Source organism: Alosa alosa, chromosome 11 (genome assembly GCF_017589495.1).
Source record: "Alosa alosa isolate M-15738 ecotype Scorff River chromosome 11, AALO_Geno_1.1, whole genome shotgun sequence".
NCBI classification, from domain to species: Eukaryota; Metazoa; Chordata; class Actinopteri; order Clupeiformes; family Clupeidae; genus Alosa; species Alosa alosa.
Window position 1 is genome coordinate 14,860,779 of NC_063199.1, and position 17,468 is coordinate 14,878,246.

Consider the following 17,468-nt stretch of genomic DNA (forward strand, 5'->3'; position numbering starts at 1 on the left):
AGGGCGGTCTTGCCTAGGAGCAGAAGGGGGTCCAGAACGCTCCGGTTGAAAGACGTTTACGCACGCACGCACGCACGCACGCACACACACACACACACACACATGCACACACACGCACATGCACACGCACACGCTGTCACACTCGATCTCATCTCACTTATCTCAATGAATATCTGTAACAGTGAGATTCCTCCAAATGAGGCCAACTTTATAGTGTGCATGCTCGATAAGAAGGTTTCAATGGGTCTGCTGTCGCTGCCTTCAACTGTCTAACGAGTCACTTGCTGTAGCAGGCATCAAGGTATCGGCTATGAACTTTGTGTCTGAGAGCTGAGCAAGATAGCAACACAGAATAGCGTTGCCATGATTCCGACAGCTGACTAATCAGTGGGAGTTGAGACGTGCTAAAGAATCCTGAAGGATACATGTACACTGCCTTCAAAATTCAGCAAAACGAGGGTAACTTACACGAAATGTATACAAATATTTGATTCATTCATGCCTTGATGCCTTGCTGCCACCAAATGTGTATTTGTGTGCAGCCATGTGTGCATTAGTGTGTGTGTGTGTATCTGTGTGCGTTAATGTGTGCATTAGTGTGTGTGTGTATCTGTGTGTGTTCATGAGTGCATTAGTGTGTGTGTGTATCAGTGTGTGTTCATGTGTGCATTAGTGTGTGTGTGTGTGTATCTGTGTGTGTTCCTGTGTGCATTAGTGTGTGTGTGTGTATCTGTGTGTGTTCATGTGTGCATTAATGTGTGTGTGTATCTGTGTGTGTTCATGTGTGCATTAGTGTGTGTGTGTGTATCTGTATGTGTTTATGTGTGCATTAGTGTGTGTGTGTGTATCTGTGTGTGTTCATGTGTGCATTAGTGTGTGTGTGTATCAGTGTGTGTTTATGTGTGCATTAGTGTGTGTTAGGGGTGTAACGGTTCATGTATTCGTATTGAACCGAAACGGTACGGGCGTCACGGTTCGGTGCATGAATTTACACGGAGAATACACGGTATAAAAAAACATAAAACTTGTGTGCGTATTAATTAATGTCATGCGCAATTACTGTTAAGTAGCTTAGAGTTACGGGAGTTCTTTAGCGACACCTAATCTGTAGCCTCGCCTTTAACTCTGAAGCCTGATTGGGCCTTATTTTTTTTTTGTCAGGTCGCTGGTCGAGTCAGTCAGTCAGAGATAGTAGCACTAAGGTGGCATTACACACATTAGAGGATCCACTGGTCTCTTCGCAAGTTTGAGAACTTCAGTTACAGTAGTACAGGCGAGAGAGTGGTGGATAAAAAACTGTGTGTCGGCGTTGTTCAGCAGTTGTTGGGTATGTGAGTGGAAATTTATGCTACACATGTTCGAAGCAATCACCCAGATGATGTAGGCTACCAATCACCGAAATGAGAAAAAAAAAAAAAAAACTTCCCCTGCGCTTCACCAGCCTTTGGATACACATACAAATAGAGCCAAAACCTATGGCTTAAATTAAATGATTTCGTAATGACAGAAAGCCATGTAAATCGCGTGGTAATTACCTTTATGTTGGGGTAACTTGTAACTTCTCACATGAGGAGCTGGTAGTGTTAAGTGCATAGACAGTAAGTGTCAACGCTTAACCAGGCTAATAAACAAACCATGCTACGTGAGTTAACGCCGAAGGGCAAAGTCATGTGACTTCTAGTTGTAGTCTGTTTATGAAATGAAAGGAGCAATTTCGTTTTTTAAAAGAAGGCAAAATAGTGTGATATTTTCACAGTTAGTAGGCTACATTATTACTCTACACACACTCAAAAATATTGAGGCAAATTGTAGACCCTTCCATATACAACTAAACACAGATGTTGAAGGTTTTGCTTAAGTGGATTTTTAAAAATCATTATTCTATGTAATTTGCACATTCAGAAATAAGAGATGCTGTAGGCCTATTTTAAGTTTTATAGCTGATTGTCTTATTTTGTTTACAACTTACAGATGGAGTCTGGGTACTTACTGTACTGTTTACCCTACATCTTACACACTTCAGGCTGTTGCAGATAGCTCAGGGAAGAGACTGTATGACACTAGGTGGTACAGCCTGATACATGCACAATAAAAAAACAATTGCTTTCTGCATTTTTGGTTTTGCTTTTCCCTCCATTGTACCGAACTCGTACCGAACCGTGATGTCCGAACCGAGGTATAAACCGAACCGTGACTTCTGTGTACCGTTACACCCCTAGTGTGTGTGTGTGTGTGTGTGTGTGTGTGTGTGTGTGTGTGTGTGTGTTTTTCAGCCCTGTGTAGCCTGAGCCTTTTCTTACCAGATCCATTGGTGGAATTGACATCAGCGCCGTGAGTCAGAAACACAGTAAGGCTCCTCTCGTCTCCTCGTCCTGCTGCTTCATGGAACCTGAGGAGAGACACAGCAACGGTGTACTGCATGACACCCACAACACACACACAGCAGAGAGAGGAACCTGAGGAGAGACACAGTAACGGTGTACCGCATGACACCCACAACACACACACACAGAGCAGAGAGGAACCTGAGGAGAGACACAGCAACGGCGTACCACATGACACCCACAACACACACACACAGAGCAGAGAGAGGAACCTGAGGAGAGACACAGCAACGGCGTACCACATGACACCCACAACACACAAACACAAAGCAGAGAGAGGAACCTGAGGAGAGACACAGCAACGGCGTACCGCATGACACCCACAACACACACACACACAGAGCAGGGAGAGGAACCTGAGGAGAGACACATCAACGGCGTACCACATGACACCCACAACACACACACACACACACACAGAGCAGAGAGAGGAACCTGAGGAGAAACACAGGGACAGCGTACCGCATGACACACACACAGACACGGCGTACAGTAGGACACCCACAACACACACACACGGAGCAGAGAGAGTAACCTGAGGAGACACACAGGGACGGCCTACAGCATGACACCCATAACACACACACACACACACGGAGCAGAGAGAGGAGACTGAGGGTCTGCTGTTAACATTTGTGTGGGGATGGTGCTTTTCCAATATGCGCTAATCCGCCAGTGTCTGCAGAAAAGCCTCAGACTTTTTTCCATCTCTGAGGCTGGACCCAGATGGTCCTGGAGTGGGGCAGGGATAAATAAGGGCTCAACTGGGATACAACGCAACCATAAAACTATGGAAAAACTACTTCAAATAATGACATGTTTAAATTTCATTTAAATTCATTTTACATGTACCAACTAGACTGTTTACACAATTGTAGCATTGATGTTGTCTGTTAGTGAATGTCCCTAGTATTCCAACTCCTACTGGAAACACTGAGGCTGTTCATCACTGGTGAGGCAGCCTCTTGCCGGCCCTAGTATTAAATGGAAAAAGTTGATTGGTTTGTTGTGCTTCTTTGGGCCAATGTGTACTGAGGTAGTATGGGTTTATTAGTGTAGATAGTATGGGTTTATTAGTATAGGTAGTATGGGTTTATTAGTATAGGTAGCATGTGTTTATTACTATAGGTAGTATGGGTTTATTAGTGTAGGTAGTATAGGTTTATTAGTAAAGGTAGCATGGGTTTATTAGTATAGGTAGCATGGGTTTATTAGTGTAGATAGTATGGGTTTATTAGTATACTGTAGGTAGTATGGGTTTATTAGTATAGGTAGCATGTGTTTATTACTATAGATGGCAGGGTTTATTAGTATAAGTAGCATGGGTTTATTAGTGTAGATAGTATGGGTTTATTAGTATTGGTAGCATGTGTTTATTACTATAGGTTGCATGGGTTTATTAGTAAAGGTAGCATGTGTTTATTAGTATAGGTAGTATGGTTTTATTAGTATAGGTAGTATGGGTTTGGGTTTATAGGTAGTATGGGTTTATTAGTATAGGTAGCATGGGTTTGGGTTTATAGGTAGTATGGGTTTATTAGTATAGGTAGTATGGGTTTATTAGAATAGGCAGCTCTACATTAATAGGCACTTCTGTCAGCAGCACAATACATATTTTAGGAACTCAATAAGGTTTTTCGCCCTTTTATCACAAGCAGTTTTAGTTTCAGAAAAGGACATAGACCCAGGTTTAGGCTACCTGGATGGAGTTTTGCATTTGAGATTCAAGCATCAGAAATGATAAGGAGGCACAAGTCTTTTGTGTTTTATCTGTATGAAGAACAAGATTCAGGGAAACAGAGACTTTGCACAGTCAACTGGAACACAAAGCCCAAAGGCTAAAAAGTGAAACAGGTTAAAAAAAAAAAAAAAAAAAAAAAAAAAAAATGATTTACATACTAATATTCAACAACTCCTTCAACTCTTAAATTAAACTGTCTACAAATCATCAAGTCTTAAAGAATAGCACTAGGAACTGCTTTTAATCTTATTTTGTTTTAGTCCTCTGTGCAATGTCTCGGTACAGAGTTTAAAGTCGTCCTGATTTGATCAGGACCCACTCTCTCTCTCTCTCACACACACACACATTTAAACTCGCACTCTCTCACACACACAGATCTCTCTCTCTCTCTCTCACACACACATACACACAGACCCCTTTATCAGTTTCTGCTCCAGATGGAAGGGTGGGTAGCAGGGCTGGAATTCACTCCTACAGACTCCCTCTGATGTCTCCTCTTTCCAGCCTCTCAGCCAGAGCCCAGCATTTCATCAGCCAGCGTGTGTGTGTGTGTGTGAGAGAGAGTATATGTGTGTGTGTGTGTGTGTGTGTGTGTGTGTGTGTGAGAGAGAGAGAGAGAGAGAGAGAGAGACAGATATGTGTGTGTGTCTGTGTGTGTGAGAGAGTGCGAGTGTTGTGTGTGTGTGTGTGTGTGTGTGTGTGTGTGTGTGAGTGTGAGTGTGAGTGAGAGAGAGAGAGAGAGAGAGAACACACAGTTGACTGCAATTCATCTGTGTATGCTCTGACAGATTGCTGTGTATGGTATGGTAATGGATTGTTGAAGTGACGCTGCTCACAGACGCTTGCATTGAATGCAGTGCTGGAAACGCATCTCATTCACTTTACATGGGTTTACGTCATCCGTTGCTGAAGTGAATTGTGGTTCCATTGCCCTCGTCGCCTCCGTCAAACAGTTGAGAAATGTTCAACTTTTGCTGCATCGACGGACAGCAACGCAAGGCACCAGCCGATCAAATTACGGTTATACTTCAAGGCATCCACCATAGTGCACACCCCCGACCGTTGGGAAACCCACCAGCATGCAGTAACGCAACACAACTGTGAGCATCTAGGGTGACAGTAGAGTGATCAGGATGTATGGTTAGTATCTGTAAACAAATAATGACCAGCTAAAATCGCAGAGGTCAACCACATGAGATTCAAGCAAGCATGACCATGTCCGTTAACAGAGAAAAGACGACAGCTCTGTCCACCTCCTTGTCATCAACCAATACTTATTTTCTTCTAGTGGAACAAGGATTTCATTGCAGAATACGCAATTTATTCTCAGAAAAACACCATCTCAAAGCATCAATCCTGACCGAGTCTGCCATTACTGTTTATCTCATCAGCTCCTCAGCTCAAACCCAATGGCCATTTCGTTCCATAATGTCCTATTTACCATCTTAAAGCTATTAGACAGGGACAGGGGAACATATGTCTTTAATTATCTAATCACAAGCTCCTGGAAGCACTTGTTTTCTTTTCCCCACAGAAAAAAGACACAGAAGGCTCATTTGTGTGAGAGGCCTGTCGTTTCCATCTATTCCGTGCTGATGAGACTTGATGAGAAACAATAGAACACTAAACTTATCCGGTGGAGGTCACAGAGGAGCACAAGCGAGCCCTGTGTACCGTCATACGTCAGTGTCTGAAATGCTGAGAAGAAAGAAATCTTCTCCAACAAAACCGAACATGCAATGTGTGCACTTCTATCAGCTGTAGCCAGCAGCGAATAGCATGAATGTATACCCATTAGACCAGTGGTTCTTAACTGGTGGGTCGGGACCCAAAAGTGGGTCGCGGAACCATTCTGGGTGGGTCGCGGAGCTTGTGGTTAAAAAGAAAATCGCCCATTTCAAATTGACTTAAATTGAGATGAAATGGTGCAGAATCCACAGTGTGCGATGGTCACAATTGCTGGAACATGAGTAAAAATGCCTCATAATAAAGTACACCTGTCAAAGACAGACCTGTCAAGTACTTTAAGGTGACATCAGGAGTTGGAGACTTCACAAATGTAATGCCAAACAGCATGTTCCAAACAAATAGGCCTACAGGCACTTCGCCTTTCTTAGCATGTAGCTCACCAAATCTGTTGTCTTGAACGCTATAAAATTATATATGGGTCGTGACTTCATGAATATGGGAAATTGTGGGTCCCAAAGCCAGACCAGTTAAGAACCACTGCATTAGACCATTCTGAATGGACGCTGATTATTGTAATACTCTATACAGAACAATGTAACCACATTCTTATATAATTTTTTCCATGTCTTGCATTTTGTGATTGATCTGTTGTCTATATTGTCACCTATGTGAACATAACTTCAGTTTCTAAAGGACTTGCATGCCTGTGCATTGTACTGAGCATCCAGTACACGTTTGCAGTTGCATTCATTTAGCTGACTTACAACTGAGGGACATCAATAAAGACTAGTGCAATAGAAGACCGTGGAGTAAATAATAAGCACTGTATTTTTGCAAACAAAGAACTACAAACAGTATGTGGTCTAACAGGCTGCTCAAATGAAATGAAACGAATGCATATCAAATCAGCACATACAGGCTTCAGGGCCTTAACTTGTCAATCTCAATCCAAAACCAGTCAGTTAGGTTCAATGTAGCTCTCTCTGTCTACAGAATTATGGCCAGAGCTCAAACAGGCACCAGTCTTTACACTCAATACTCTTGCACCTAAACACTGTGCTAGGCTCTGGTTGGGGTTATTTATCATTTATCAAAACACAAGTGTGATATCCACATGACATGTCATGTCCTCAAATGTGCAGTTTAAGGGCAGTATACAGAATGGCTCAACAGAAAGAGCACATGGGTAAATAGTCCCTTCAGTGCCGCACAAATGGTGCATATTTGAAAATCCTGCTGACATCTCTTATTAAAGGATTGGAGACTATTATCTCCAGCCCTGAATGGTAAAAATATAGCAAAGATATTGAGATGCAAAGATGTAGTCTGAGGTCTCTAGAGATAACTATGGCTAGACAGAGAATGTGCGGTTTGGTTGGGCTATGCGCTGAGACCACCGCCCAGTACATCTCACACACAGGCTGGACAAACACAATACATACAAATGACCAACCTTTTACACAAACACAAACAACTAACAAACAACCACATACCATCACAGGCACACACACACACACCGACTCATCTTTAGTCACACTGCACACACCCACACACCATTGTGTACATCTGTTTCCTTCACATGCACTGATGCACATGCTCATGGACATTCACACACACACTAATAGCATGCCTTTGGCACACCCTTTCACACACATAAATAAGCAATGTCCTTCCATTAGCTAACCACATCGAAACAAATTGATCCTCTCCATGGTTCCAAAAAAACATCACTACTTGTACGTACAGCTACATAGCGTCTCCATACAATACGAAACAGCAACGATACAGTACTGATGTCTCTGACTAAACTTCAGTGACACTATGGATATGGTTTAGTGTTTGGCGACAATTACTTTTCTTACTGTTGGGCTAAATATTTCTCGTTTGTTTAAATTTTGTTTCAATAACTTGAATCGCGGTTGCTTCAATAGTTGAATAGCTGTTGAAAGAACGTTTCTAGACACTGTGGAAGTACGACTTTGCATTCGTTTTTTTCCCCTTTGTTTGTTTCTCACTGTAACTCTTGGGGTTTTTCCCACTGTGGTCAATCTCCCTGTTGGGAGGAGAGCTCAAGGACAGTGGGCCTGTGCGCCGTGGGCGATCTATAGGTGTGACAGCCGGGAGATAAGACAGCGGGCATCGGGGGAGAGGTGCCTTAAAGTGCCTGGTCACCACAGCGGGGAGATGCATTTAAAGTGCCTGGTCACCACACTCCCACCTCCGCTCCCATCCAGCTGACACTGAGACTCCAATCTCCGGTCCGCACCTGCCACTCGTTCCAGCGCAGCTCAGTGGAGGCGTCTGCCCGTGCGGAGAGGGGACTGCAAATAGGCCTGGAGATTAGGACTGCAGTCCTAATGCCAACAGCCTGGCAGACGGCCAGGGCTGATGGGGCACCTGCTCTGACAGAGCACCTCTGAGAAGTGGGAAGTGAGAAGGAGGGGAGAAGTGGTGTGTGTGTTAGTGTCTGTTAGTGTGTCTCTGTGTGTGTGTGTGTGTGTGTTAGTGTGTGTGTGTGTGTGTGTGTAAGTGTATGTGTTATTATCTCTCTCCCTGCCGTAACAGAGGCCATTTGCACTTTTATTTCGAGGCGAAATGAAACAAAGTTTTTTAAAGTAGCAGGCTTCTGGGGTTGTTTACAGATTAGTGGAGCACTGAGGGAAATTAAACACAGCAGGGCAGAAGGATGGAGCAGGGGGCAGTGGTTAAAGAGTGAAGACTAAAGAGTTTGGGTGTCTGATTAGCAAGGCCAGGCAAGGACGCTCCACACATGAATGAAATGGATCAGTGTCCCCAGGGAGACTAACTGCACACAACTCCAGCTGGGGCAGAGAAGTTTGGAGATTTACTCCAGGTGGCGGTCTGCAGTGTTTAGCGTCACGATGTCATTTAAGACTGCAGTCATTAAAAGGCATAAAAAGCCCAAAAAAACATACAAAAAAAAAAAAAACTGCAGTCCAGAACTTTTAGTTTTGGGATGTTACATAAGACTGTAGTCCAGAACTTTTATATATAGGCTGTTACATAAGACTCTAGTCCAGAATCTTTGGTTATGGAATGTTACATGCTGGGTCTCCACCTGAACAATAAACTGGACTGGTCAGCCAACACTGATGCACTCTACAAGAAAGGGCAAAGCAGGCTGTACTTCCTGAGGAGGCTGCGGTCCTTCAATGTGTGCAGTAAGCTCCTTAGGATGTTCTACCAGTCTGTTGTTGCCAGCGTCCTCTTCTATGCAGTAGTATGCTGGGGTGGAAGCACAAGGAAGAAGGATGTGGGGCGAATTGACAGGCTGGTAAGGAAAGCTGGCTCTGTAGTGGGAGCTGAACTGGAGTGTATCACTTCACTATCTGACAAAAGGACCCTGAACAAACTGATCAACATCTTGGACAATGAGTGTCACCCACTCCACAGCACTATTGTTAAACAGAAGAGCCTGATCAGCGGGAGACTTCGCTCACTGCCTTGCACAACTGACAGACTGAGAAAGTCATTTGTCCCCAGGGCCATTGAACTGTTCAATGCCTCACTTAAGGGAAGAGGAGAGATAGACTTCTCTGCATAGTCTGTCTGCCTCTTCATCCCCTCCATGTTTGGTACTGTCTGTCTGTCCACTGTCTGTCCACTAGCCACTTGTACCACTGTCTTTATGCCTCACTGTTTGCGTGCTATATTAGCACATTAGCACATATGCATAACCCCCCCTCCATGCCACAGCCGAACTGTGGCCACACTTATACATTTTCTTAAATAGTTAAATATATAGATATATAGACTTTCCTTTACTTTATTTCTGCATTGTTGCACTGTTGACTTACTCATTTGCACTATCACCATGACCACTATCACCATTGCACTACCACCATGACACTCATTCACACAGAGCACCTTAGAGCACCTTACCATACCTTACTATGCACAGAGAATCACAGGCTCAGTCCCTGCCTCAGTCATTGCAAGCGCCTCTGATTTATTAATCACCACTATGTGGATACTGTTTTTAGAATTGATTTAGATTAAGTGTTAGTATAATTTGTAATTTTGTTATTTGTATTTTAGTATATTTTTATATATTGTATTAAGTGTTAGTATAATTTGTATTTTAGTATATTTAGCATATTCTTTATCTTCTACTGTCCTTACTGCTTAGTTGTGTTTTTATATTATATACTTTAATTACTCTTCTGCTGTTAAAGAATGTGTTTGTCTTGTATGTATGCTGCTGAGACCTTGAATTTCCCCTGGGGATCAATAAAGTATCTATCTATCTATCTATCTATCTATCTATCATGGGGCAGCCGTGGCCTACTGGTTAGCGCTTCGGACTTGTAACCGGAGGGTTGCCGGTTCAAACCCCGACCGGTAGCCCACGCCTGAAGTGCCCTTGAGCAAGGCACCTAACCCCTAACCCCTCACTGCTCCCCGAGTGCCGCTGTTGTTGCAGGCAGCTCACTGCGCCGAGATTAGTGTGTGCTTCACCTCACTGTGTGTTCACTGTGTGCAGTGTGTTTCACTAATTCACGGATTGGGATAAATGCAGAGACCAAATTTCCCTCACGGGATCAAAAGAGTATATATACTTATACATAAGACTGTAGTCCAGAACTTGTAGGTATAGGGTGTTACTTACATTGACATAAAATGATTTATATAGACACTTTCATCCAAAGCGACTTACATATGTCAATTATATTGCAAGGGAGCAACTCGGGGTTAAGTACCTTGCTCAAGGGCACAACAGTGGAAGCCGGGAATTGAACCCACGACTTCTCGGTCTACTGCCCAGCTCCTTCAACACTACGCTACCACCAGCCTGCTTAAAACTGCCCAGCTCCTTCAACACTACACTACCACCAGCCTGCTTAAAACTGCCCAGCTCCTTCAACACTACGCTACCACCAGCCTGCTTAAAACTGCCCAGCTCCTTCAACACTACGCTACCACCACCCTGCTTAAAACTGCAGGCCACATTACAACTGAACATTTGCGATTTGGTTCAGCATTCACTGCATTACTTGTAGTACATTTTAAACATGTGATGAGGCATTACCAATTAGGAGAAAATCAGAATATTGCTGCTGTTCTGGAACCTGCTCCATCTACTAATGAAATGAATAAAAATATAATAATTGCTTCCAAATGGACCATGATTCTGATGATTGGTGAGAACCATAGATGTGACATAATTAACCCTTTAGTAAGAGGTAAAGTGAGGTAAGGTAAGGTAAGGTAACTTTATTTGTACCCAAGGGTAGATTTGGTTGCAGGTTGCAGAGTCATGACTTGCTGCACTATTAATTGCAGCCTTCGCGATTTGCATATTGCATCAGTTAAAATTGTGATTTTGAATAGAAAATCAATTACAGTTTTTCTCAGTTGCCTTGGTGCTTTTCTCACATCACTATTAACATTTGCACAGCAGTTAGTGCATTTCTCAAAACAATTAGTGCAAACTGCAAAACCTAGTGGATAACCTGCAAAAGCACCTCAGTTGCTCAAAATGGATAGTCCATTCCTCAAAAGCAAGTATTTATGTCAATGAAACTGCCAGTGTCATCAAAATGAGAAGTCTCATCATCAGTCAGACACCATTGTTTATGAACAAGATAGTCAAATGGCTTTGTCATGTTTTCATTACGTTGTATGTTTCATTGCTCTCAGTGTTTTCCCATGCAAAAAAAGGTCAGAACTCGGTGACACTACCTGAAAATGCTCAAGACGGCACTATACAGTACTTGTACAGCCATTTGAAAACTACAGTAAAGTTACAAATTGCTGTAGTTAGGGGAGTAAGTGAGTACAAGACACTGAATATGTACATTTCACAGTTTTACTGTACTCTTTGCAATTCTACAGCATTGTGACAGAATTTGATAACTAGTTTTGTATGTAATGACTCAAGCAATGAAATGAAGACTATTACTTTTATTGGGAACGACTATTCAGCATCCATAAGTATACCGGTAGTTCATTTTGACTGACATGACAAAGCAACTGATACATGTTCAAAAGCATTTGCAATTTGTTCAGAGGAAGGAGAAATTGCTACTATGATGTGCACAAATGACTAAATGTTGTGGAGGTTGAACTAATTGTTATGAGAATTTTCATTCTGATCTGAGAAAAGCACCAAAGCGACTGAGAAAAACTGTAATGAGTCCAGACCTCTCAGTCTTTGTTACTGTCCTGATTCTGAAGACAAGACAGAGCTGAGACAAGCAGTCAATATGTTACAACCCTGTGCAGCTTCGGAGCTTTGATTGGTGATGTTGCAACAACACACACAGGCCAGACCTGACCGTAACTCTGTGTTTGCCAATAACCTTAAATCAATACAGTCTCTGGACCCCCCCCATTCCCCCACTTCAATCCCCAGCACACACACACACACACTCTCTCTCTGGGGTGAAGTGAGGTGATTGAGTCATGTCAGTTGATGGCCTTACCTGTTGGCCTTACTGTCTAGTGATAATCAGATCACAGCACAGTTGATGGCCTTACCTGTTGACCTTACTCTTTAGTGATAATCAGATCACAGCACAGTTAGACTAGTGTGGGGCTCCACTAGTGTCAGACACTCACACCAAACGACCCTGTGAGTTGTGCTTGTGGGGTGTGTGTGTGTGTGTGTGTGTGTGTGTGTGTGTGTGTGTGTGTGTGAGACACTCACGCCGAATGGCCCTGTGGGTTGAGCTTTGTGGGGACCACGCCCTTCTTGGCAAGGGTGGCGACGACTCTGTCCAGCTCCCCACTCTCCACCGCTTTCAGCAGCCTTTCATCATACTTGGACCAGTCCTTGTTCTGCCCCAGACAGGAAAGCAGGAAGAGGAAGGCCGTTAGGAACACAAGAACAGGCCATGGCAGAGGCCCGTCCATCAGCACTGCGCTAACTAGGTCCACCTCTTCATTTCTGTCATGACTACCTCAGTCACACACAAAACATACACACTCACACACAATACACATGTACACACACACGCAACATACACACACACACACACACACACACACTCACACACAATACACATGTACACACACACACACAACATACACACACTCACACACAATACACATGTACACACACACACACAACACACACCCACACACAATACACATGCGCGTACACACACACACACACACACACACACACACACACACACAGGCATACAGTACACACACAAGCATACAGTATGTACACACACACACACATACACACACACATACTGTGTACTTCTATGCTGACTACGCTGAGCCCTTGGCCTCATTGTTAGAACTGTACACAATTCAAAACTACTTAGATAAGTGATCCCACTTCAGCTTCTCAATCAGCTGAAAATTACTTTCAGACCCACAATTCCATTTTTCAATTAAGGCACAGGAGTCAGACACCAAAACAACAGCAATGGCTCACTTTCAAGAAGCCCTGTGCTTATCTTTAGGGAAAGGCTTCAATTTAGCGTGACGGATGTGGCAAGCGCCGTTTCCGACAAAAACCCACCTCTGAGATAGGATGGGGTGGTGGTGTGTGTGTGTGTGTGTGTGTGTGTGTGGATAGCCCTTGCATTGTGAGATAGCACTCTGGAAGAAATCAAGCTAATTGACGACCACCTGCTGCAACACCTTTTTTTCTACAGCTTAGTGCGCTTTAGTTCCAGTGTTCTGCTGTGATAATGTGATTCTAAGGCCAACCTGTGTGACTGCACAGACAGAGCCTGCTTGCAAATGGCTGTGAAAGAGTCTTATCCTGTTTAGCTGAGGGTTTTCAAGTCACAACTTGTGAGTGAGTGTGAGTGTGTGTGTGTGTGTGTGTCTGTTCCTGCTTGCATGCTTGTGAGAGGACAACATAAAATGCTAGTTTGCCATGGCGACCCTGGGGGGGGTCTTACTTACAGAACAAACTCTTCCCATCACATGATACATTTGTTTTTATAAGTCCAAAGTTTATTGGTTGGCTCATGGACTAAGTCCAGCACCCCCATTTTAATCTATCCTGTGTTTGGTTTGTTATGGTCAAATTACTATTGCATTCTCTGGCAGATATAGTCAAGCTTTTGTGAACCACGCACATGCAGAAATACCTCTTCATAACTTCACAATGACACGTGAAAATGCAATTCTGAGTCTCAGTACAAATCTCAGTTAACACCTACTGTGACCCCACAGCAACCTCTTACTCTCTCTCCAGTGGTTTTAGCCTATTCTGGTTCGACAGACAGGTTGAACTGGTGCATGTCTGGCATGTTTGCGTCTGTTTGGTGTTGACACAAATCATCAATAGGGGGGTTGGTACATGCTCGTCATTTTAATGGCTCCCAGGTCTGCTCAGAAGACGCTAAACGTCACGCTGACCTGCGCTGCACCGCAGGCCCCTGTATTTATCCGGCATGGCTAGCTAGTGTAGCATAATAACTGGGACAATGTCAGGATTGCGGAGTTTAGCAGGCTAATCCCAGTTCTCACATGATGTCAGAAATCTGGAATGTTTCTCCCCTCGCTCGCTGTGGTGTCCTGTTCTTTTCCATATGCTTAGTGAGGAAGGAACCACAGGCCTAGCAGCACTGTCAGAAGCTACAGCTCCTTTCATTATGGAGTTGTTGTCCTCAATTAAAATGCACATTCATCATTGGCATTAGGCTGTATCTTAAAGTGTACCTGCTGGCTAATTCCTCACAACCTAGGCTACTACAGTGATTTTTCTTTCTAGAGCCAGTCCTGGTTCCCTGGATCCCACCACATCAGAATAAAGCAGAACTGATCCTGCTCAGTAAGAAGGAATCTCATATTGTGGTTGGTCATGCCAGTAAAAATGGTTTTCGCCAGATTCAAGGAAGGAAAAGCCTGTCAGACAAAACGTTTTTTCAGAACTGTATGCAAAATGAACGTTTAAATTTAAAAAATAAAGTCATGGTCCCCGCGGTGACCACTTAACCAAGGCTATTAATTGTCTTTTTAGGATTGGGCACTGACACATTTGAAATGATCTACGGTCATGCCTTCCAGAAAAGTGTTCCAAGAGCGCCAACTTAATTTCAGATAAACACTATTTCGCTCTGTGCGGTTAGGCAAAAACTGACCTGGACGAGTCGTGAATTTTAAAAGCATGCCTGTCAAATAGGCTAAAAGTAAAGTCCCCGCTACGGTCTCGAAGAAAAAGAGAGAAAGAAAAAAACAATGATCTCTCCTATCCTATTAGTTTCACAAACAACCTAGGCTAATACATCTTTCGGCATGTCTAATAAACATAATCCACCCCTTTTCTCGAATAACCCAGAGATGTTAGTGGAGATAGGAGAATAGGCTATTTATGTTAGGAACTCTGTTAGTTCGTCTCTTAAAAATAGACTTACATCGATTGTTACTTCATGTCTCATCAGCCGATTTTTAAAACTTTTCATTGTTGACAAGAGTGTCACGAAGTTGGTTGTAAAATGTCAAATTCCGTGGTTGTGTGTATTGAATATTTCCTGCCACTGTCAGTCCACCAGTCGGAGCCAGCCTGCGCCTGACGTAGACACATTCATAATCCAATGACGGGAGAAATCCTTAATAACTGGAGAACTGGAGCCAATCGGGGTTTGGGAAGGCGCGGTACGAAGGTCACGCTTTGCGTGGTTGCGGAGTTACTTCACATGATGCTTAGTGGAACAGATTCCATTAACCTTAACGCTTTCCTGCCAGAGCGAACAACACAATGGGGTGGGTGTTGCTCTTAAAAACAGTGCCCAACTTTTCCATAGCAGACAGCCTTTCGGTCAGAGGTCCAGCCAAGTGCAGGGAGTAGGCCTATGTGGATTTTCAGTTAAAGTCTGCCAAGTTTAGGACATTCTTCACCATTTTGTTAGTGGATATACGCCGTCTTTTAGTTTAGTTTTTGGCACATTAGGTAAGTATTATGAAGAGAGTCAAAGGTTATCATTCTGTTTCAAAAGAACAAGTGGTTAACAGATCACTATAATGGCCGACTGCCTGACCCGGAATCTAGTGTTTTACGGCGGTAAAGTTGGTTGGACGTTGGCTATTTTGACACATTAAGAAAATGCATAAATTATTGTAGCCTTGTTACGACAGACGAAGATGTAGGATGTACTTCATACAACTTCAGCACGGGTCATGTGTCACAAGGCTAGATCGTTACAAATGTTTATTTATTTATTATGAATAATTTAAATATAATTTAGCCGCCCTGTAACCCTAAAACTATAGCCTACACAATGATATCACAAAATCCATGTTTGTCTTGGATTAATTTTATAAATTGTATTAACAAAGATCATGAATATATTAAATCTATTAAGCATCAATACTTCTGGACATTTTACAAAACACAGACAAATATCCACCACATGACAGAAAACCTCTGTTAGCAAAACACCCACTCCACGATTTTTTATACAAATCAAAATAGCCTGCATGTGACCTTTTCATGTCAAAACACATGTGATGAAAACAGATATCCTCCATATGACAAAAGACCTTTTTTTGCAAAACCTACTCAATGTTATATAAAATGGAAAAATACAGACTTCAATATCCTGCCCTCAAACACAACACACAGAGTAGCCTACTGTAAACAGAATGTGGAAGCACATTTTTCTCATATGAATTGGCTGGACGTGCATTGTTCACCAAAAAAGAAAAGTTCACCATGCTTTGTGAGCCCCATGTGCTGTGAAGGTCAAGGATGTCTTTGAGGATTATCAACAGTAATCATGAGTCATGATTATGCTTGCCTCCCTTCCCTCATTCTGAGACTTCGCTGTTCTGCCATATGGCCTCATGATTTCCTCTACAGCTCTTTCTACTTTGTTTTATGGAGGCACCTGTTACTCCAAGTCAAAGTCTCTCTCCCTCTCTGCATCAAACCACCATGAAAAATACTTTGGTCAGTAATGTCAGTCAAAATTAACTGGGAAAATGAGGTGTCAAGGATACTTCTCAAACAGCAATGTCAGAAGCATCATGCTATAAATTATACCAGTAACAGACTTGAGATTGAAAACACTTTACGTGGAGTTGTTTACTCTCCACAATTAAGTTGGGCTCAGGCAGCAACATCAGATTCAGACTAATTAAAGAATACAAAGGAGCATTTCTCAGACGAGCACAGGCAGTAGGCTACATCACTCCATAATAGGCTCAAATTATTAAAGAGTAAAATGTAACCTTTTGGCTTTTTATGGTGGCCATGTCTGTTCAAAATATCACACTATAATGGCGGGACTGGAGATTGTTGTCCCCTGGGTGTAATTCAATCCAAGTGCTTATAATGGCTATCAACTGTTGAAAATGTGCTAGATAACACACATGCTTAATGTGTTTTTCAGAAGCACCTTTTTTCCTGGACAGACCACATTAGAATACACACAATCATCATTACATCCATTGATGGACACACAATGTGTCCTTTCATCCTGCAGATGAAGATCTTTAAGGAAAGAAACTTTGAAGGCCCCTGCGGAGCCTTTGCGATATTTATTCACACTTAGTGATGGAAATGGGGATCAAGGAAACACAAGAGCATATGTTTTGCCTTTGAGCCAATTAAAAATGCAGTCCGCAATTTGGTGTTGATATCTGAGCTCAAAAGCCAATCAAATTACACCCTTGCCTTCTGTGTTTCTGTGGCACCATGTTGATTGGCTAGGATTGTTTAT

General features: G+C 42.9%; 1 protein-coding gene across 1 annotated transcript in view; it reads right to left on the minus strand.

The window, feature by feature from the left end:
• Window positions 1–15,297, minus strand: part of uacaa (uveal autoantigen with coiled-coil domains and ankyrin repeats a) — an 18,291-nt gene extending 2,994 nt beyond the window's left edge. The window contains exons 1-4 of the mRNA XM_048257228.1: window positions 15,162–15,297; window positions 12,485–12,615; window positions 2,301–2,389; window positions 1–13 (exon numbers count right to left, since the gene is read on the minus strand). The exon at window positions 1–13 is cut by the window's left edge and continues 52 nt beyond it. Coding sequence (XP_048113185.1) covers window positions 1–13; window positions 2,301–2,389; window positions 12,485–12,615; window positions 15,162–15,209 — 281 coding nt within the window. The 5' untranslated portion in view covers window positions 15,210–15,297. The remainder of the gene's footprint in view (window positions 14–2,300; window positions 2,390–12,484; window positions 12,616–15,161) is intronic.
• Between the last annotated feature and the right edge of the window lie 2,171 nt (window positions 15,298–17,468).